Source organism: Lampetra fluviatilis, chromosome 2 (genome assembly GCF_964198595.1).
Source record: "Lampetra fluviatilis chromosome 2, kcLamFluv1.1, whole genome shotgun sequence".
NCBI classification, from domain to species: domain Eukaryota; kingdom Metazoa; phylum Chordata; class Hyperoartia; order Petromyzontiformes; family Petromyzontidae; genus Lampetra; species Lampetra fluviatilis.
In genome coordinates, this window is record NC_136276.1 from 10,780,521 (window position 1) to 10,803,186 (window position 22,666).

At 39.6% G+C, this 22,666-nt stretch overlaps 1 protein-coding gene across 3 annotated transcripts; it reads right to left on the minus strand.

Moving 5' to 3' along the window:
* Positions 1 to 10,965: 10,965 nt before the first annotated feature.
* On the minus strand, positions 10,966 to 22,311 carry LOC144942283 (CD63 antigen-like). Of its 3 annotated transcripts, none has more exons than XM_078869052.1 (9): positions 22,156 to 22,311; positions 21,623 to 21,721; positions 15,221 to 15,406; positions 15,026 to 15,100; positions 14,095 to 14,184; positions 13,803 to 13,973; positions 13,554 to 13,637; positions 12,964 to 13,030; positions 10,966 to 12,257 (listed from the first exon to the last, which is right to left on the minus strand). In XM_078869052.1, the coding sequence occupies exons 2-8, from the start codon at positions 21,686 to 21,688 to the stop codon at positions 12,965 to 12,967; spliced, it is 738 nt and encodes a 245-aa protein (XP_078725178.1). In that variant the 5' UTR covers positions 21,689 to 21,721; positions 22,156 to 22,311; the 3' UTR covers positions 10,966 to 12,257; position 12,964. The 3 variants fall into 3 exon arrangements, with proteins under 3 accessions (XP_078725178.1, XP_078725187.1, XP_078725194.1); XM_078869061.1 differs by lacking the exon at positions 22,156 to 22,311 and adding an exon at positions 21,824 to 21,933; XM_078869068.1 differs by lacking the exon at positions 12,964 to 13,030.
* Between the last annotated feature and the right edge of the window lie 355 nt (positions 22,312 to 22,666).

Here is a 22,666-nt window from a genome sequence, read left to right on the forward strand (position 1 = left end):
GGGGGCCAGCCTCCAAATGTAGCTGCTTTCAGGGTTCCAGAGTGAGTGGGCGGCGGAAAGATCTATGCAAGCGACAGGGGGAGAGGGATGGGGTTGAGCAGAGATGGGGGGAGAGGGGTAGAGATGTGAGGAGGGAGGAATTGCACCTCGGTACACCCATCAGACAATGGGGGGGGCTGTCCTGTTTCCTCACGCAGCAGGGGAGAGGGAGTAGGAGGACAGGGGAGCTCCGTGTGGTTGAACACATGTACGATGTTGATTCTCTATTATTAGGCACACAACAATGCACACACAATGTCACGTTAATATCCCCTTGGCTAAAAGGAGAACAAAAAAAGACTAGCATCAAGTTGATAATATGTTTTTGTCAACTGCATCCAACCTGCACCTACCAGCATGGGTGAAGTATGGTCAAACAACATCCATGCGCTGGGCAGTGGATTGACAAAAGGGTTGTAAAGAAGTATTATTCTCGTTCCTTGGAAATATATTTGCAACACTGCTGATCTAAGGTGGGTATGGCAGCTGACCGCAACTATTGGTAACATTTCTGTGCGACACAATTGGCCAATAGGGTTGAGTGTGACTGATTTGACATTAAACAATAATAAGCATTTACCGACGTGCTAGAATGACACGCGCGAGTGTTATAGAGTATCATATTTTGGTACATGACAGCACTTGGCAGACAGAGAGCAAGGCACAGACCCTGCCAGGCAATCCCTCAAGACTGTATGTAGTGTGTGTGGGTTTATCTCTCGAGTGACAGAGTTAAATATAAAATATATGGGGTATGCTCATGGCGTAACTGTTTAATGTCTGTGCAGGAGAGAACGTAGCACGCCTGGTGAAAGAGCTGGAAGAAAAGGTCCCAACCTTGCCGTCAGCAGTGAGCGGTGTTACCACCCAGGCTGACATCGCTTTGGCCTTGCTGCCTCTGCGCAGTGAGAACATCCAACTGCGAAGGTGGCACTCATTACATTGACACCACGTTGAACCAATGCAACTTTCTTAATAGGGAAAAAAGTGAAAATGCATTGCCATTCACGGACTGTATATGTTTTTAGCATCTTCCCATCGAGGTGGTGAAGGCCATTCCATTTCCCTACCTCATTCCCCATCTGAAACACTTGTTCTCTACCTTGCTCTATGCTATATAGCACAATTACATTCCCACGTGCATTACAAATTATTCACTGCAGTAATAACATGTAACTAGATTTGCGCAATGAACCTCGCAACCTGAATTTGATTTCTGGCCATGGCTAGCATCGGTGACGAGTCATATTTGAACTGGTCCTGGGCCCCCCACCCCCTTCACCAACCTACACGGAGCAGCATGGTGAAGTATGGTGTGCAGTGGCCTTAATCAGGCAGCAGAGTGATAACAGCTTGTAAATTAAACTAAATGTATTCAAGACATGGAGTGTTGTTGTGACTTTAGACACAACATTCATATTATAATCCAAGACTAAAATATACTCAGTAAATATGTAAAGAATGTATTTACACTGAGCATTCTCCAATTACACCTGTTGACATACACTTCGTGCGGCCAGATGGTGTTTGACTCAGAATATGAAGTTTGTACGTTCACTCTTCAATCAAACTGGCGAATTATCTGAATGCAATGCCATTCTGAAACTTAGTCTTAGGACCCAGTCTTAAGACTCGGTGAGGCTTTCCAGGACAATTAAAAGGCATCATTATTATATTCTGCCCCAGCCAGAGAATATGAATGCTGCCATATTTTACGTGAGAAAAAAATATATAAACATGTTAAAACACTTTCAATGTGTTATGTTTAGAAAAATTAAAGAGATGAATGAAGAACTGAGACAACATGAAAGACAAGCGAATGCAACAACAGCAGCATCAGACGTGAAAGGTATGTACAAACTCTAATCTTAAAAGATGTACTGACATTTGTGCTATAAAAGCAAAACGCTGCTACCATGACGGCTCATTCATTTGAACAGGAAATTATCATGTGGTACAGTACACCTTTAAGTGCTGGTTGAGTTTGTAGGGCATTGAGTCTATTGTATTTCAGCAATGATGCATTCTGCAAGACCTCCTGCTAACAACTAAGATTAGCAGATTATATTTAGCTTCATTGCTAGTGCATTTACTTATTCGTTTCCTAACAAACACTTTTTAATGTACAGCATATGAATGCGTATATTGGTGAATACTTGAGCCTTTTACACCCCTGGTGATATTAACATTCGGTGTGTAACGATGCATCGATTCGATAGAAGGGTAAAAAAACAATCATCATATTTTTTACTGGCAAATGAGGTTCCAATGGTGTAAATGCTTACCCCGAGCTCTCATACTCTGATGGTGCATTGTCCTTGAGTTGTGCGCCTTTTGGCGTCATCTGGTCCAACACCATGTGAGGCTAGGCTCTAAGGAAAGCTGTCTCGGGTGTGGACCAATCAACTTCAAGGACAGTGCAAATATTATCAGAGTTATGTTTTTTGTTTGCATTATGGCTGCAGGTATTGTGGTCTATGCAAACATGACTCCTTGTAAAAAAAGGTGTCAGTTTTGTTGCCAGATAGAAGGGTAAAAAAACTATTATCATATTTTTTACTGGCAAATGAGGTTCTAATGGTGATGCATCGATTCGTCAATTAATATAATTTTTTATGCAGACGATAATTGCATAGAATCTCATATGTAAGAATCGAGTAAGGTAATGTGTTCATATAACTAACCCCACTCGTGGCCACTACATTCACCACAATGTTAAATAAAATTATTTAATGGAATGCAATACTGAATTGCAATAACTTTACAAAAACGGGGGGTAAGGGGGGGGTGTTGAATTGATACACCTTAGAAACATTAATTTAATGGATAAAGTATGTCTAATCTACATATCAATGTTATTCTCTATGCGCAAGACTTTCTATCTATGAGGCCCTTCGTGGTTTTGGGCCTGTATATTTACAAGAACTGTTGGTAGCTTACGCTCCATGAATGTTGAACTCTTGGTAGTTGCTAGATGTATTTGAAAGTGGGCCAAGTGCCTTCAGTTGGTATGCTCCCTGCCTTTGGCAATGGAACTTTGTCCCAAGGAATGCTGATGTGACACATTAAATGTATTTGCATTTGCTTATCCTTTGGCTGGATTGATTGGCCAGTGGTTTTAGAGTTTTTTTTGTTAAGTGCCCTCGGATGCTTTTCATTAACAGCGCTGTACAAAAGCAACATGTATTGAAATGTATGTTCACTCTTTCCCAAGGATTAGCACTTCATGAAAAAAACTCATTTCTGCAAAAGCAACTGCAAGAGAGCCGGAAGCAAGCGGAACAGTTGGAGAAGGAAAAATGGGGCCTACACGAGGCACTGCAGCAGCAGAGCGAACAGCACGACAGGGCAGCACAGAATCTGCAAGAGCGCGAGAGGAATTTCCTTTGCCAAAAGCAGCAGCTGGAAATTGAGCTAAGGCGTGCAGAGTCAGGCATGTTATACAGTAAAGTGCATGTGTATGAACAAAAAAAACCCATCTATACAGAACAGTTTCATACAAAATGTAAATTTTCAGATTCGGTGCCATATTGTTAGTTCGTCGAGCTAGATTTCAGCCCTTTGTCAATCCAGCGCTGGATGAAGGCTTCCCCACACCATGCTTAGGGGGATTGCTTGACCATACCTCACTACACTGCTCAGTGGGGGTTGGTGAAGTCGGGGAGCAGGACCTGTTCAGAAATCACTCGCCACTTATATTCGTAAAGGATTCATCACAGATTCATCACAGACCCATAAGGTTGCATTGCAGTCCCATAAGGATTTAGATCAGTGTTTAAATGTAATTAGGCTCCTTCGGCAATTAAAAATAATATCAGACGAGTGGAAAAACATTTTGATAATCAAGAATACCTACTTGATCAGAATGACAATGAAAGTGCTCAGGGCACTCTGGGCTCTCATTCAATTGCCTTTCATTTTCATTTGACATATTGGCACGTGTTAGCCCACAGATTCATCATCTATCCTGAGAGTAGATCAATGCAAAAGATTTGTATACAATACAGGGTATATCAATTTAACTACTGGTTCAAGGATTATTACATGATACTGTTATATCGTACAATGCCTGTAGAACTTTCTCAATCATCATCGGGTACGGTCAGTCCACTGCTAGATGAAGGCCTCTTTATACCGCCGCCGTCCCCGTCATATATGCACACGATGCCGCTATCCATCTCACTCCCACACTTAAGCTGTTCTCATTACTCCCACTCTGTAGTCGTCATCCTCTTGGGAATGTTTTCTCCTTTGGCTGCCATTTATCCTCAGTCTTCATTGGCCATTATCCCTGCAAGTGATATGTGCTGCTCAAGTCCAGTTTCCTTTTTTTTTTCAAGGACATAATACACCTCCTTCCCATATCTGTCCAGTCACATAAAAATATATAAAATATGTTTTTATACACCCCATCAGCCACACGGTCTTCTGAGTGCCCTTCATTTACACAACATTGATTCAACACAAGCAAACTAGATTTATGTTGACACTGTTTCACCACAAGTCAGACTTGCTTCATCCAATGCTGGTAAACTGACAGATGTTTATGGGAAAGGACTCTCTCAGATATGTCCCAGTTCAATGCAAAACTATATAATACACATTACAAGATGATAATAATCATAATTGTGAAGAATATAAGTAATAAAATAAACATGTAGACCTCCCCAAAAAACCACTATTATGGAGAAAACAAGTACTTTATACAACATCCCAGCAGCCGCACTATTTACAGTCAATATGACGTCTTTGTTTGTGTCCGTTCCCTGATCCATGCATCTCATTTTTATTAAGTATTTTATCCCACTTTTGATTGATATCCACAGATAGTAGCTTTCATTATTTTATCCTGTGAAGGCGAGTGTTCAAGTTTTAAATTTCACATCAAAGGCTTCCCCTCATTTCAAAAACATTATTTTGCTTGAAAGAGCTGCATAAAATTATTGTGCTAAAAAAATTACACAGGGATCATAACACGTAAGAGGTCACAACAATGGAAGCATGAAAGCAGCAAAAAGAAAGTTTATGATTGGGGAATTGTAAATACTCGCTCCTGGTAGAGAACATTGGATTCATTATCTATGCGAAAGAAAGTAACAAGATACACATTAGAAGAGGAATAAGACAATGAGATGGGCTCTCATTAAGGTTTCTAAAGTAACTTTGGAAGGACTTTCTGCACTAAAATAATTTATTTTTGGGTAAATATGGTATCTCATTACGAAAAATGTTTCCTGAACCACAAGCCTTTAACATCCTTTATTGTATAACTTTCAATAATTGTTCATCAGATTGAGTGGCTAGCCTATCTCATATAAACTGTGGTCAATCTGTATACTTAGCATAATGTTCACTCTTTCATACTAATAAGGGGTGCAACTATTATGATCATTACTATAATACAAACTTCTGTAATTATACTTATTTTACAGGACACAGACATATATAATTCGAGCATGGATTAATAACATTGTGGCCGGGATAATGAAGTCCATACAGTACGACAATTTAGCTTTCATTTCACAAGTCGAGGTGCTAGAGCGTTGAGCCATTTAACATAATTCTTGACTGTATAATATTATAATTAATCCATGCTTTCCTACTCTGTGAATGGGAAATGATTAACATGGCAAATGCAACAGAATGAAGCAGATTAAAAACGTAGCTTTAGAACAATTGGAATGAAATGAAAGCTCAAGGGTTTTTTTTCAAGCCACCTGATGTTTCGTTGCCCCAGAGCTCCTGGTGGAGGCCTTTTCGACCAGTAGTGGCACGATCAAGCAATTACAGGGCTGCACCGTTACCATTTCATTCAAATACATGTTGCACAAATGTTATTCTTGTGAGTTTACTGCGAGTCACTGCGTGACTGGCCAAACGGCATCAAAATATGTACTATGTTATGAGCATTAACCAGAGGTGTGGACTCGAGTCATGTGACTTGGACTCGAGTCAGACTCGAGTCATGAATTTGATGACTTGCGACTCGACTTGGACTTGCATAACAATGACTTTGTCCCACCTCTGAGATGTGGACTCGAGTCATGTGACTTGGACTCGAGTCAGACTCGAGTCATGAATTTGATGACTTGCGACTCGACTTGGACTTGCATAACAATGACTTTGTCCCACCTCTGGCATTAACCATGATCATTTGTTGTTGTCAGACCTGACAGACGTTCATATCAGCGTACAGAACCTGCACGAGCAGCTGGAAGCTTCTGATCGAGAAAAGCAGATCCTACAAATGAGCTTGAAAGGGAAAGAATTTGAGATGAAGAGGATGCAAGACATGACAAGGCAGGCTATACAATCACATTAACGTACTCTATTTCATGCTTTATATATAAAAAGGTAAACTATTTTATCGGTGTATTTTCACAGGGCCCTGCAGCATAAAATGTCTCTCCTTTTGTTGGACTTGGATGTAAACACTGTCCGAAGTAAATGTACATCTCAAGACAACGACTATTCAACTTGGCGCCTTCCAGAACATGAGCATACCTCTTACTTATCCATAGCAATAGGTACAAATAATAACTCGAGTAATAATGGTGGTTTGGTCCAAAGGACTGATTCACCTGCAATTAAACAATTTGTTAACAATGAAGGAAATGATGCTACGAAAGGAGCTACATGCAATAAAGGACGCCCATCTCGACAAAAGGAAGTTTGTAAGCTTCCTCACGTTCCAATCTCTCCAGCTTTGCTGATAGAAACAATGGTTCCTGAAAGGGACAGTGGTGTTGCGGTTGAAGAAAAAGAACAATCGTACAAATCTCCAACAACCAATGCGATAAGTGTGAACGAACGCCATCGAATGGAGGACAGTGGTCTCTTTACCCCATCTGGACCCATGGTGATCCGTAATTCATTGAACAAGGAGACATACCAACCAGCAGAAAATGTCAGCTTTAACAAGATGCAAGTGCAGTCGGCACTCTCTGACAGCTTATCTACATTTTCCTCATTTACAACTCACGATGATCAAGAATTTAGGAATGGATTGGCAGTACTGGATTCTAATATCTCCAGACTGCAAAGCAATCTGAGATCTGAATGGTTACGAAAATAAGAAGTAAATAGCTGGACACAATACTTTACATTAACACCTGAACACATGTTTGCAATGTAAAACGCAATGTTTTAATGCAGCATAACAAAAATCGTATTAAGTATAATGACAGCATGGCAGCAATTGGTATTCTTAAGCCAATGTTTGTGTTTATGAATAAAGATGTTTTTAATGATTAAAATGGTGCGACTATTCTATGCCATCAAGTTGTAATGGACATTTAACACTTTGAAGACACAATAATGAAACTACAACGTATATATATTTTCTTTCATGTATCAATAAATTAAATAAGTCCACTTTTATAACCAAAATTCGTGCGAATCACGAACATGTCGGTTGACGATGGTTATTAAATTACAACAAAGCAATTTACACTGTAAATAGTGTAATTACAGGTTGCAATCCACAATTTCCTTCCTAATTATACGAAACTCAATTAACTGCAAAGATAGTTATAACAAGAAAATCTTCTGGAGAATCCGGTTATGTCCTGGTGAAATTAATTTTTCAAAAAATGTCATCAACGGGGACAAAATTGAGATAGGTCGGTAGTTATTTGGATCATCTTTAGGGCCCCGTTTGTGAAGTGGACAAACATAGGAATGTTTCCATTCTAGAGGTACTGATGCTTCTTTGATGGACAGGTTGAAAATATGGGATATAAGTTTGTAAATTAGGTGACCAACAGTTAGCAAAAACGGGAATGCTATCCGCTCCGGTAGAGCGGGGTTTAGAAATGAAGTATGTAATAGATCAGTAATCAGCCACTTATCATGTGACACACCTGTGTAGTGAGTTCAACTGAGTCGAAGACGTTGTCTTGGGAGCAACACTTTATTAAGCAACTTCAACCTAACATCACACAATATACACTCGGGTATCGAATGCCCATCTAACCACGCTACGGCAGACCTAGACACGGTTCGCTATCCTGGCCCGGACCAGAAGCTGGGTCCCGGACCGCGTGGCTAGAGGCTTATTCTCCCCGACGTGGATCTTCTTCACACCAGCACACGAAGAACCCCGAGCTCCTCACGGGGCCCCCGTTATATCCCCCTGGGCTGGGGCTGGCTCCGCCCTTCACCCCGCCCACCTTCCAGATCTCTCGAGCTTTCTCGAAGGCTCCCGAGATATCTTTTAGAGCACGTGGCCGCCCAGCAGCCCCCCCCCCCCTCCAATATCATTCGGTCACGTGTCAGCAGGTCAACCAGCGTATCATGCCCGAACGTGTTTATGAATAACGCGATCTCGCCCAAAAACCTTTATATATATAAAAAAGGGAAATTTGTGAATGTGTCTGTTAAAAATGTTTAGCGTACTTCCTGACATGCAACAAACTTGAAATTTGCCATGTGGGTACTTTCCAGATTGTACACCATGCAAAAAATACAAAAATAGACTTTTGTATTTTTTTTGGGGGGGGGGGGCGCAATAATGTATATATTTTGCACGGCAAGTGAGCTGTGACGTCACATCTGTCATGTGACCCGTATGCGGAAGCGTCACGAGTGTGCCTGCTGATGTCACCCCCCCACCCTCCGCGAAAGTTGCGTGTCTGCAGCAAGCGCGTGTATGTGTACCTATGGACGCGCGCGCACGTGTGTGGGGGGAGCGGTAGTGTAGTGGTTAGCGCGCTGCGCTACGAACCCGAGTTTGATTCCCGCTCACGGCCACCACCGGTGACGATTATTTGAACAGGTCCTGGGCCTCCCCTATGTCGACTCAGCCTCAAACGAGTAACTGGTGTGGTGTGAACATCGCCACTGGGGAGACAAAGGCGGCCGGGCGTGGTGAATCCAAGTGTCGGGGCAAAGCCGGGTAGTAAACCTAGTTATGAATAATACTGCTCGCGAAAGCCTACGTGTTAAACAGATTGTAAATGTTGTGGCTTGGCTCTCCAACACACCGGTGTGCTGTACTAGTGACAAATTGGCAAGTTATGTTTACGTGACAACCCTTACTAATTGGCTGTCGGGTGGTAGCGGGTTTTAACGACGCATTTATACTGGTAGGAACGAAGTGGACCAGACCACCAATAGATTATATCGTCCGTCCGTCCGTCCGTGTATCAACATCGCCCCCTACTGCAAACACTTGGCATGACCCTGTCCGACAAGATGGCCGCCCGCTCCCCCTGCGATCTGTGAATTAAACAAGATGGCTGTCGATTCCGGCGCCTCACGGCGAAACTTTTTGATCGACTGACTATGGTCGAACTCATTTATTCTGGTGGGTGAACAGTGGCGGGGAGGGGTGGAGGAGGAATTGATGATAAAAACAAACTTGCACCATCGTTACAGCTGCCGCGACGAGAGATGTGGGAGGAGAAGCGGCGACCGCTGCCTTGCAGGTGAGAGGTGCGTGTGTGTGTGTGCGCGCATGTGTGCGCGTGCGTGTGTGTATGTGTGTGCGCGTGTGTATGCGCGTGTGTGTGTTTGCGTGCGTGTGTATGCGTGTGTGCGTGCGTGTGTGTATATGTGTGACTGTGTGCGTGTGTGCGTGCGTGTCCGGCCCACTCGAGCGGCGTGATGAATGGGCGCTATTGGGCTTCGGATCGTTATTCACGGCGAACTGGAAGCGTAGCAACACAACTTCATTACGTGTGCGTGCGTGCATGTGTGTGTACGTGTGTGTGCGTGTGTGCGCGTATGTGCGTGTGTGTGTGCGCGTGTGTGTGCGGTCGATATCCCTGTACCGGTATTAGTATTATTCCTACCAGCCCACCCCGCAGGGTCCTGTTATATTTACGCGATCTAACCCATAAAACCTCTTATGGATGAATGGCCCAATTTGCACTTGAATTTGTTTTGAGTACACTGCACCATGGCGACACATGCATAGGCATTTTATAAATAAAAAAATGCAATGAATACACTCTTGTAGAGTATTGAAGTGCCCTATCTGCAGTCTAGAAAGATATTGATTTTAAGTTTCATTCCAGTTGTAAAGTTTATTAACAATATTGATATATTGCTGCTGTAACTGTCATTGTTTATTGCAACACCCCATATTAAAACTAGTGATGAAGAGCTACTAGATTTGTTTTTAAACATCTTGAAAATAAAATGGGTCTATCAAAATAACCAGAAACACTAAATATCTACACTGTACAACATTTATTTATTGGAATGTTCGAATGATAAAACATTTTGTAGAAATAGAAATTTAAAAGATTACAATATTTTTTCCCCAAAACTTCCTGTTTGAAAATTTTGGCAGAAACTTTTTACGTTCAAGGTTTTATTCAAATTTAATTAGCAGCGGCACACGCCTATAATCCAGCACTGTGAAGGCGATGGTTGGTGGCTCATACAAATATTGTGAAACTCTCTTCCCATGGGTGCTGAGGTGCCATACCTTGGTTTGCAAGAGCAAGGTGGTAGAGAAAATGTATACTTCCAACTGTTTTTTCTGTATGGGATAATGTGTTGCCCCTTCGCACATGTGCATTCTCTCTGGAGGGGGTCCAGTTTCCTCCCACATGTAAACTCATTAATTGGCCAATTAAACCTTAATATATAGAGGGCCACAAAACTTGGGAAATGTTGTGACTGTTCACCGCGTGGCTGTCTTTCCTTCTGCCAGACTTATTTTTCTCTCTCAGAGAATAAGTGAATACTGTGCGTTTTACAACTTGAAATTACTGTATTAATTGAAGGTGGTGACTACAACAATGTCCCTATACGATAATAACAGAATGACAAAAAACATCGATTGAAATCAATATACCATATAGGTCAGTGTCCTGCACTAAGGAAATATAAACAGGGATGTTAATATATTTTAAAACTAGACACTGCAGGAGGGATACAACAAAACCAATACATTATGTAAAGCACCAGACAATGTTTAGGTGGCACAAATTATTTTATTTCCTATAGCTTTACAATACCTAAACACAAGAAGACATGGCAAAGTCCAAGCCCAGTTTTGCATGCAGCTGTAACATTTCAAAAAAGCCATTACAAGGCAGACATTCATTGCAAAGCGGAGCTGTGGTTACCAAGTTAACGGTCAGAAAAAGTTTAATATAAAACTTAGTCTGCAAAATAATCTACTTTGGTCCACTTCGAAGAGCAAATAAAATATATACCATAATTCCAGGCACTGTGTTTCAACAAGCATAAGAAATACACTGAGGAAAATAAAAATAATTTCAACCAACGACCTACTCTGTATGAAGGTATAAATCAGAAAAGGCATGCTAGCCAAAATAACATTCATATTCTGATAAACTTACATGCACCTTTTGCACTAAACCGTATTCTTTAATATTAACCATTACATTAACAATTACCTATGATGAAGCAAACTACAACATATATAGCAGATGTTGCGTAAAATGCTTCCAAAACATGTCGTGCAATACAAACATGTTATTTATAAAGTGACTAGCCAATCAGAAGGCAATACATGGAATGAACAAATACCCATTTTAATGAATATAAAGCATGGTTAGTTTCTGAAGACCACATTGGTCTAGACCCATTTTAATACAAAGTACATCATTAGTCGGACTGTAGCCATCCAGTGCATTCTAAAATGCCAGTATATTTAATTTTCACAAATGTAGAAAACAATAACTTATCTGGCCTAAATTACCTTATTCTCTGAAACACTTGTGACAATTAACTCTGACCAACAACCCAGCAGCTTCATCCAATCATTACTGTCTATCCTATTCCAGGAATCACTTACATGAAGTTTGTTTCGCTCACTATGGATAAGCCAGCAAATGTGAAAATGTTATAACTCATTCAGCAATTTCGTTATTATTCAAATATTTAAGTTAGGGAGTAATTTAAATTAGAAACGTGATTCTCCATGGACACCTGCACAATCGATTTATCTTGATATTATAGGTTTAAACTATTTTGAATTTTTTAGAAACGTGATCAATATATTAAATTGATAGCCTATTTGAAATTATAAAGCATGAACATTCAAGGCAAACTGCAAAATGAGAGATTTTGCTCAATGTCTTTTCCTGGACATATTTTTCATTCGAAAATATATTAAAAAAATGGGGTATGCCAGCTGGAAAGAGTTAGTATAAGCAGTGGTGCTGGCCACCTCACATCACTTCATAGTCGCTTCGGATTGCCTTCATGAGGAGGCATGAAAGAGCTATGCCGATCATCTGCAAAGATAAAGAATAGAAATGCAGAAAGTAGCATGCAAAAACTTATTAGTAAACATGAAGGAACTGGTGTTAGTTAAGAAAGGTTAAAATATTAACAGTAAAAGTTACAAAAATGTGAGTGAGAAGGAAAGAACTGTGGACAGAATTTATAGCAACATTTCACGTACATTGAAAGCAAAGAAAAATGTGGAATAACGGTAACTCTGGATGCTGCTCATCATGAATGCTAAACCCTTCATAGCTATAAAATCAGAATATAATACTCATTAAAACATTTTATGATTTTTCAAGGATGGATACAAATATTTTATGCCTAATACCTTTATTAAAACTATTAAGCAAAACATCACTATTCTGATACGTTATGGGAACAAAACTGGTCAAAACAAAAAAACATCCACTAACCAAATGCTCAATTTTCAATAAAATAATAATGTTCAAAGTTAATATTCCATCAAAAACAAAACCTTACAACCACACAATTTACATAAAATGTATGTATAAAAATCCACAAGGTATGACATGGATTTGCATTCCTATGGTTTGACATACGTAATCTATTGAGCTAAACATAAAAAGCATGCACCAGTAAGCGGCATTAACTCATGTTTTTAGCAACAAGGACACTAAGCAACAAAAATCTATGGCATAACTTCAAAAAAGAAAAATTAAGAAACATTAAGCTGCGTCGGAGAAAGCCGACCTCAGACAGCCTGGTAAGAATTCTTGATGCCACGCATGAGGCAGCAAGCAAGAATAATGCCAATGAGCTGCAGAAAGAAAAACATTGTTCAAGTATCATTTGCATCAATAAATATACATTCTAGATTTGAAGCTTTCGTGACTGCAAGGATTCATACTCTTAGGTTTTTTCGGTAAATTCACGTAGGTAAAAATGAATAATAAAAATAATAGAAATAAAAATTAGAAATCACGACGTTTCGGAGGCAACACAAGGTAACCAGTGGTTACAGTAAATCTAGCTGTGACAGTCCCACCTGATGACGGAGACCTGTGTATAATAATATTTGAATTATTCAATTTTACCTACGTGACTTTACCGAAAAAACCTAAGAGAATAAATATACACCTCACCATCCTACTCAACAATTAGTTAAAATCTTTACATTTTACCTATTAAAATGTTCCTTGCAAAAACGGTTACCATTATCTAATGTAAAAACATCAACACCAGTGATGCTATATTGTGCTATTCATAACTTTACCATTCAGTAAAAATAAAGCATTGTTTGTTCATATTCACCTTTATACAGTTACTTATTCATGGCTTACCTGTGCAAACCCGATGCCAATGGCCACCCCACCAACAAGGACAATGTTTTCCTTCATTGTTGCCTCAAGCTTCTCCACACAACCCTAGAGATGGCAGCCAGGAGATGAAAATATTCAGGAGGGAATTCTATTCACAGTTTTAAAAAATGATGTTTTGAGCAAGTACTTTGTCAATTTTTATTCATAAGTACAAAATAAGTAAACAAATATAGAAATATTTTCAATGGTTACGAGGTGCTCATTCAATACCTTAGTATATATGATGGCTGTGGCATTCTTGAACCGGATGTCCTGGCCACAGCCAGATGTCACATTGCGGCAGCATGAATCTGGGACACTATTCGGATTGTTGGGGTCACTAGTAACCCAATTAGTACTGTTAAACCAGTCCTGGTAGTGGACTACACCACAACATTGAAGCTGGCAGTCACATAGAAAGGATGAGAACGAAAGAGGGGGTTAAATTACATTAAAATCAATCAAATGCTTTCAGGTTTATCTAATCTTCAACAATTTAGACATTCACAATATATGAACCTACCTCTTTCTGCATGTTATCCACAGGATCCTTGTTCTTGGTGGGATACTCATTTATAACCACCTTAGCTTTGGTCTCCACTACATCTCTAAGCTGTTAAAAAGGGACAAAGAAAAATGTTTTTGCACAGAATAGAAAATGATAGAAACAAAATAGATATACTCATGAATGTAAGATGGGTACCAATATATACATTGAAAGTTTAAGATATGTCCAATGACGGACGTATGTACACGACCACCTGTAATTTGTATATTGGAATAATAAAAGCAAAAATTATTTTGCTATTCAGAAAGTCACTTGTTAGCTCAAAGTATTGAAAATGTCACATTTCTATGGTGTGGGCAAGTGATTATCCCACTTACTTACCACAAAGTGATATTTATTTCATCAACACCGAAGAACAGAAAGGGTTGGGTCAACCTCTGATGGACAAATTAATTTACAACCTTCTAAAATTGTCACGTGTTCTAATAAATGCACAACCACGTTACCCCATGTTCCCTATATAATGGTAAATGACCTCCCACCTAAACTAATCGGCATGGTGAAGTATGGTCAAATGAAGCCCATGACCAACATGGTGTACAGATCTCCACGTAGCTGTGAATTGACAAAAGGGCTATTTTGTAAAGACCTTAGGAAGTATTAATTATTCATACAACCTATTCACGCTCTTCTAACTTCTGTGGTTTCTATCACCCCATTGTCCCATACTCATCATGAATCCAGTCTCACCACAACTCATCTTGCCTTTGTCATCATGCAGTTTATGAGGGTAGAATATTGTTTATGGTAGAGATAAGGATTTATTTGGTAGCAAAATGCCTTGTGGTGCAGTTGTAGACATTTACACTCAAGTAGTATTTTAACACTGGCAATTTATATTCAATCTGAATTTATGTAGTGCATATAAAGTTATAGTATCATGTACTTGATCCTTGAATATGTAGGCTCCAATCCCAGCAGCCAGCTCCGCCACGAATATCAAGAAGAGGAACACTGAAAACTAGGAAGCAAAGACAAGCAGCATTTAAAATCCATGAACATTTCAAGTTATTTATATTGCAAATTTACTCGCATTATTCAATAAAATATGCATTCAAGGAAAGATTTTGTCAAAGCGTACCGTAGCCACCATGAAGTAGCTCTCCTTGTGAGCCCCACAACAACCAAAGGCAGCGACCACAAAAATGACAACTCCCACTGCAATGATGACGTAGGGGGCACCACTGAGGTTACCTGTCACCACGCTGAATGCCCCGATATGCATCTGAGCCATGGCGCCCACAATGATAAGTCCCAGTCCAGACAACTGCAAACAGGATATAAGCATATGTTAGTATGACATTTTTTAATCAAACTCCAGTAATTGAATGGAAATACAATGGCAGTCTATTTAAGATTTGCAACTCTGCTTTGTTAGAGTTCCACATGATTATGGAGATGTGCATATATCTCCCGATTTTTGTCTGAGACCTTACAACCATTCACTGGTAAGACCACCTCAGCTGTACTTAACTCAGCTCACTTGGTATCGTTAATTAAGGACATCTCACTATCTGCAGCTGATTTGCTCATTAGTTTCGATGTGGTATCTTTGTTTACCAAAGTTCCTGTGCCTGACACCATTGTAATCATTGAAGATTTGGTCCAACAAGAACTGAATGCTGATGTACCGGCCCTGGTGATACACTGCCTCACCAAGACTTACTTCACCTGGAATGGAACATTCTACAAACAAATTGAAGGTACCCCAATGGGTTCTCCCTTATCTCCAGTTGTAGCCAATGTTTTCATGGAAAAATTTGAGACAGATGCTATCCAGGCATCCACTCTACGTCCAGCCTTGTGGAAGAGGTACGTAGATGACACGTTCGTTATCTGGCTACATGGCCGACCAGCTATGAACCAATTCCTCAACCACATCAATTCCATACACCCAGCCATCAAATTCACCATGGAGGTGGAAAAGAATGGCAAGTTACCATTCTTGAATGTTTTAATCACAAAGAGACCTGATGGCTCAATGGGACACTGTCTAAAGGAAAGCCACCCATACGGATGCCTACCTAAAACCGACTCCCACCACCAACCATCCCAGAATAATTCATAGAGATCAATGTATTTCCGACCATCACCACCTAGCCAGTGAACTGGAGTACGTACACCAAGCTCTCAAGACGAATGGATATTCAGACTACACAATCCGTAAAGCTATCACCCCAACCGTTGGGAAAGAACCATCTGAGGACCCAATCAAAACCATCACCTTGCCATACTTAGCAGGAGTCACCAAAAAGTTATCCAAAATCATGAGCAAACACAAGATCCAGGTTCGATTTAACATAGTACATAAAATTCGTGATCTGATCCCATCTGTGAAGGATGTGATCCCTGACATTCAATACCCCGGCGTCTACAAACTGTGTCTGCGGCAGTAGTTACATTGGGGAAACCAAGCGACATGTCTCGGACCGTGTTCGTGAACATAAGGCAGATCTGAAACACGGTAGGACCAATACCTTAGCAAAATGCAGTGGGCTCACACGAAATTGATTTCTCCAAGACGAAGGTACTTTGCAAACCCACTGGCTATCAACAAAGATTCATTCATGAATGCATCCATATTTATAGACACAGACACAATTTCAACCGAGAAGATGGGTACAAACTGAGCAATCATTGGAAGGACGTCATTAACCAGTTTAAATCATAACTGGCTGTGATGTTTCCTCGCCGTCGTCTCTCACATTAGCATAGCCACTTCCGTGCCCTCGTCGTGGAGGTTGTCCTCTGATCTTACAGTTGCATGCTAATTTCTTACATTAACATCACTAGACCCGCCCACTTCATTTATGACCCTTGGGCTACGCCCATTTTAAACCTATAAAACAGTCTGCCTCAGCAGCTTTCTTCTTTTCTCCTCCTGATGACGATCGCTTGTGTTGTGATCGAAACGTCGTAGTCTTTTGTTATTTTATTTCAACCTATTGTGACTTTACCGAAAGACCCAAAGAATAGAAATATATACAGTTTACAACAATTTCAATTGCACTCAAGTGGAGATAACACCAGAACATTAACAAAGTACGCCTTTATTACAACTACCAGACTATCGCGTATGAAAATGTACAATGCTGTCTACAAATGTAACAAGTGCCTGATATCCTCGATAAAAAGTGTAACTGCCATATATGCTAGCAACATTTTTGTGTTAAGGAAGCTTTACAGAAATAGAATTTCAGCATGCAAATCTTCACATAAACTACATCTCTAAAACAGTCCGATTTAGATATACATAATAAAAAAGGAGTTTTTACCATTTCTTCAACCAGGCACAGCTGGAGAATAGACCTTATTTACCATACTCACAATTTATTATCACTAAATAATAATTACAAGTGTCAAATTTATGTTTTTTTAACTAGTGGCACAACTGAGAATAAAACTGGTCTATCTTAATGTCTGGTAGATCAGTGTAATAAACCATTCTATCCTTGATTAATTTTATAATTGAAAAAAAACACTTCCCTTGGGAATAAGGCAAGGTGCGCTTATAACTAAATTGTTATTTTATCAAAAGTAGGCCTTTGCCTTCCCCGGACAAGTGCAATGTGCAGTTGACATTGGTAATATGCTTATATTAGGTCCAGCTTTGCATTAACAGGATTAAACCGCATTCCCATGATTAAATTATTGTACACACCAAATTGTATTAGTTATTTTAAACGATATATTAAACCCCATTACATGTTTTCTAATATGAAAAGACAAACAGTAGTTTTAAACCTTCATTCAGTACTCTTACAATCCATTAACAAACTATACTTAGTTTAGCTTTGCTTGCTCAGCTGTGGAAACAAGGAAGAAGCCGTTTAAACAGCAATTGACAGTACTGGCAACTAAAAGAACATATCATTATTACCCAGCACCAAAACAATGATAACGTTGTATATCAACTGTATATTGTACATATACACGACAATATATACACATACAGTTTAGAGGTTCTACAATGGAGTAACGTTGCATTTTCCATTTCAGCTTTTTTTTTACATCCGACTAGCATCACGTGCTGTCTGTTAGCCACGTTGATGCATATAATAAAGTTACTACCGCATAAAATACAATACCACTGTAAAAAAACAGATGTTTCTCGATCTATGTTATGTTTTTCGATCTGTATGTACACGAGTGGATACTGCTCATTGTACACATCATTTTAATATACACTTCCGTGTTTTATTGTTTGCAAATATAGTATATCGCATCTACATTTATTTTCAAAGCGTTACTACGACAGCTGTCAACGTTAAATGTCTACCATTCACGACAGTATAAGACACTTCTGTTTTCGTAATTGTATTGTTTACCATAGACTAGCTGAAATATGAGCGTGTCCACACAATGGGTTCCTTTGATAAGCATACTGCTTCTTTTACTAAGCTCAAACAGTGTAAGCTCAGCTGGGCATTGTCTACTAAACTCATAAAGTATTCATAACACGTAATGGGTTTGCCTGGAAAAGCTCTAGAAACAAGGTAGGTCCAACCACCCATACAGCTGTCCAATGTGAGTGTGATCATTAATGTATGACGAGCATTTTGGTACATTTGCATAGGAAAACAAACAATGCATAATTAGTATAGCATGCATGTGTAAATGCTATATTATCAACAATGCAAACCCTGCTCAATTCTGCTGATTGTGGATATTTTTATAGTGAGTCAGACATATGTATGACCACAAGATTATGTACAGTACAATACGGCAAGTTTTCTAAGGACATTGGTGGTCTAATTTCGACATTGACAAACAGGCAATGTTCTCACAGGGCATGCTGGATATTCCATGTGCTAAGGTGTAATGCTTGCACTGTAAGCAATGCCTTTCTGTAATTTACAACACCATAAACCAGTAAGATTAAATATGCACACTTATTGAGATTGCCATCAACAAATTATTTGGAAACTAATCACATTTTTTCTAGTAAAATATATGCATTCTAAAGTGTTGACCACATGGCATCTAGCGAATTACACACAATACTTGCAGGCCATGTACTTTCAACACGTCACTTTAGAATATGAAAAGATGCCACCTTGTAAAATATGCAACCTTGTATCACTGATGTGCTATTATCACTGTTATAGCTATTATTATTGTTGTAGCAGTGATAATAGTTTATATATCATTCTAGTTTGCTGGTAAAAGCATAAACAGAAATGACAGTAAGTTGTTTTAAAGTTTAATATTATGAGGTTACTACCCCATTCATTTCAAGGCATGGCTTCAAGATGGTGGGAAATGTCATTTGCAATGTTTTCCTTGATTACTGTACGAGTGGTCTGCCCTCAAAGATGCCACTAATTTTAGTCTCTCATTCAGTTGTCTGCCACATTTAAAACCAGCATTTGCTCTTACCCATGAATATCTAAAATAGTTTGATTGTATTAGGGAATTAACTTTGACCAACACATGTTGTACAAATTAAAGTTTGTATCTTTTTCTTGACATAACTGACATTTACATAATTTCTAAATTATTCAAAACAGCAAGATTAATCCATAATTGGATTTATACATTTTTAAATAACCACTGCCTTACATTGATTCAGGAATTATTTACTGGAAAATGTATCCGTGGTAATCATGTCTAATGCATCATCATTACATTTATTTTATTATGTTTCACTACTAATGAAAAAATATTATGCATGGCATTACTTTTATGTTCAATAATGAGTTCACAATGCATTTAAAGTATTATTTATGACCGAAATATTGGGAAATAGGGAAACACTGTGAATTCTGACTGATGAAATTCATTTGTTAATTAGTACAAATGAATGGCTGTTTATGAAAAAGTATTTTTTGTGGTTATAAATTGATAACATTAAATTAAATTTCACATTTTTTTTTTACCTGACTGATTAATTATATTGGTGACGATGTAAACACTGTAGATGCAGGATTACCATAACATATTCATCAAGCACACATCAAATGTTTGGCATGCAGCAACCTCTTCCAATTAGTTTAGAGGCTTCTCATGTCAGAGAGCACTTAGCAAGAATTTGAATTGGGGTTTTTTTCCAACTATAATACAAATACAAGATGGCTTATTTAGATAGGCCTATTTAGATAAGCATATTTAGATAGGCCATCTTGTATCTTGTATTTTATGGGATATTTGCATAGGCTATCTTTCATTTCCGTGCATTGGTAGAGATTACTGCACTTTATGATCTGAGTTCGATTCCCTGCCTCTGATAAAAATCAGTGGTGATATCTCTCACCAACCCACTATGACTAGCGTAGAAAAGTATAATTAACAAGCGTCATTAGTAACATGCTGTAAATAAGCCTATATTTAACAATTTATTGACAAAGGGTTGTAAATATATTGTTCAAATACTTACCATTGTCACAACACATTAAGGTATTACTGTTATTTGATTTGAACCAATTACCTAACATACATACACACAAGCTTACTACATATGAATTGTAATTCCAGGTTTTATTACAAACGTAGGACAGGTATTGTTATTTCAAAAGGAAATTCTCATCTGGCTTTAAATAGAGGTTATGATCAACAATAACTACTGTATATTACACCTAACACATGGCAAATAATGTACTGTACGTTGCTGATTAAACTTGGTGATAAGTGTGATGAACCAATTATGAATTCTGAGATGGTGAAAGGAGGATTGTGATGATGATTTTAAGGTGGTGAATGGTATATGATTAATTAAAGTGATCAGTGATGGGTGACGTTGATAACAGCAATGAGTGACCGAGTTGTTGGCACCGAAAAAAATGTTTAAGATCATAACACAGTAGTTTGAACGGATGCAATAAGCGAGTTGGGGTGATGAATGCCGTGAGAGTGGGTGACAGGTCAAAATGGATAATGGATCGTATTCGCACGCGATTATTGTGGTCATGATATGTGGATGATGGTGGCGTTAAGACGGATGACTTTCATTGTCACAATGTAAATGTGTTTTTTCTGCGTGATCATGGTTATAATGACGAGAGTGAAAAGCTAAGTATTTGTGCACGATCATGGTAAATACAATAAATCACACGGTGGTGGTGGTGATCATACGATTTTCGCACCATGGTAATCGTCATGATGGCATTATGGTAGTGCGACTAATTATTCTCACGGTCACTAGAAACCGAGAATATTCACACTCGCAGTGATGACAAATGCAGCGATGCTTTAAAAAATCATGAAAACCAGCAACAATGAACACATCCGCCAACATCCTCGTGACTATGGCACAGACTTGAGCGCCACATGACGATAGCATTGCATAATCTTGGCAAGACACCGTGAAACATTCATGCACCAAGCAGCGAAGGGGGCACTTGTTGACAATTGCCACCGTGATGATGGGTTTGCGGTGAACGTCGGAGGGTGACGAAGCCTCTCTCTCTCTCGTCGTGCGATGCGGATGCGGTGTTGGATGAAGCGGATAATGACACGTAGCCACCCCAATGAACCACGTGCTCACCCAGAACAACAGGTTGAAGAGAAACACCAAGTACTTGATGCACGCCATTCCTCCTTCCAACGCCATCTCTGCACGGTTTGCGGTGTGGCTCGCAAAGTCCTTCGCACACACAAAACAACACCGAATCGAGATGTGCGCCTCACAGTCGACGATCACTCAAAGACAACACGACACGGCAAACACATCGGCAAAATTGTTTACGGTTAATTGTCGAAGGGTTTCGTCGTCAACGTCCGCGTTGCGTATTCGTTTGTTGCGCAACACAACACCGACAACGGTCTTCTTCCCGCTGCCGAGTCCCGTTAGAATAACCACAGAACACGGGCGGGAAGGGTAGGGTAAGGGGTGGAGGAGGGTGGGCCTCGTTTAAGATTTTTTTTTTGTGCGTGGAAGCGGCCAACACAACAACGAAACGCGCGCGAAAAAAACCCGCACAACGACGCCAAAGATTAAAAACGCAACGTTTGTTCATTTTAAAACGTCGGGGGAAAAGCGTGCGTGTTAGTTGAGAAATAAAAAAAATCATTCCTTACGGTTAAAGTATGAAGAGACGAGAGGGGGTGGAGGAAAGAAAAAACCTCTCTGCGTAAGAAGAGCAAAAAGAAAAAGACGTCGACGGCTGTGGCGGCTGCTGAGGCTGTGGAGGAGGCGACGACGTCAGCGGCCGTGGGTTGCCGAGCGGTGACGTCATCGCCGTTTGTATTCCCCAGCGCGGATAAGCGCGGCTCGCAACGACAACAACAACCGCAATCTTGACTTAAAGCTTTCTTGACTGCAACAATTCATATTTTTGGGGTCTTTCGGTAAAGTCACGTAGATATGTTCAGAAAAAATAATAAACAAAAACTACCACGTTTCGATCGCAACACCAAAAAACGACGTTTCGATCGCAACACAAGCATGCGTTGCGAACGAAACGTCGTAGTTTCTGTTTATTATTTTATTTGAACCTATCTACGTGACTTCACCGAAAGACCCAAAGAATATAAACAACAACAACAACAAAAAACATCCTCCAGTGACGCCGCCGGCCAATGCGCGCTG

What these genes read in the sequence shown, in the direction of transcription:
- LOC144942283 (XM_078869068.1), bottom strand. Translation starts at nt 21,688, where the DNA reads ATGGCGTTGGAAGGAGGAATGGCGTGCATCAAGTACTTGGTGTTTCTC. An exon ending in GCTACTTCATGGTGGCTACG is followed by an intron (nt 15,101 to 15,220) that starts GTACGCTTTGAC and finishes TTTGCTTCCTAG; the next exon opens with TTTTCAGTGTTCCTCTTCTT. An exon ending in TTGGCATCGGGTTTGCACAG is followed by an intron (nt 12,258 to 13,553) that starts GTAAGCCATGAA and finishes TTATCTTTGCAG; the next exon opens with ATGATCGGCATAGCTCTTTC.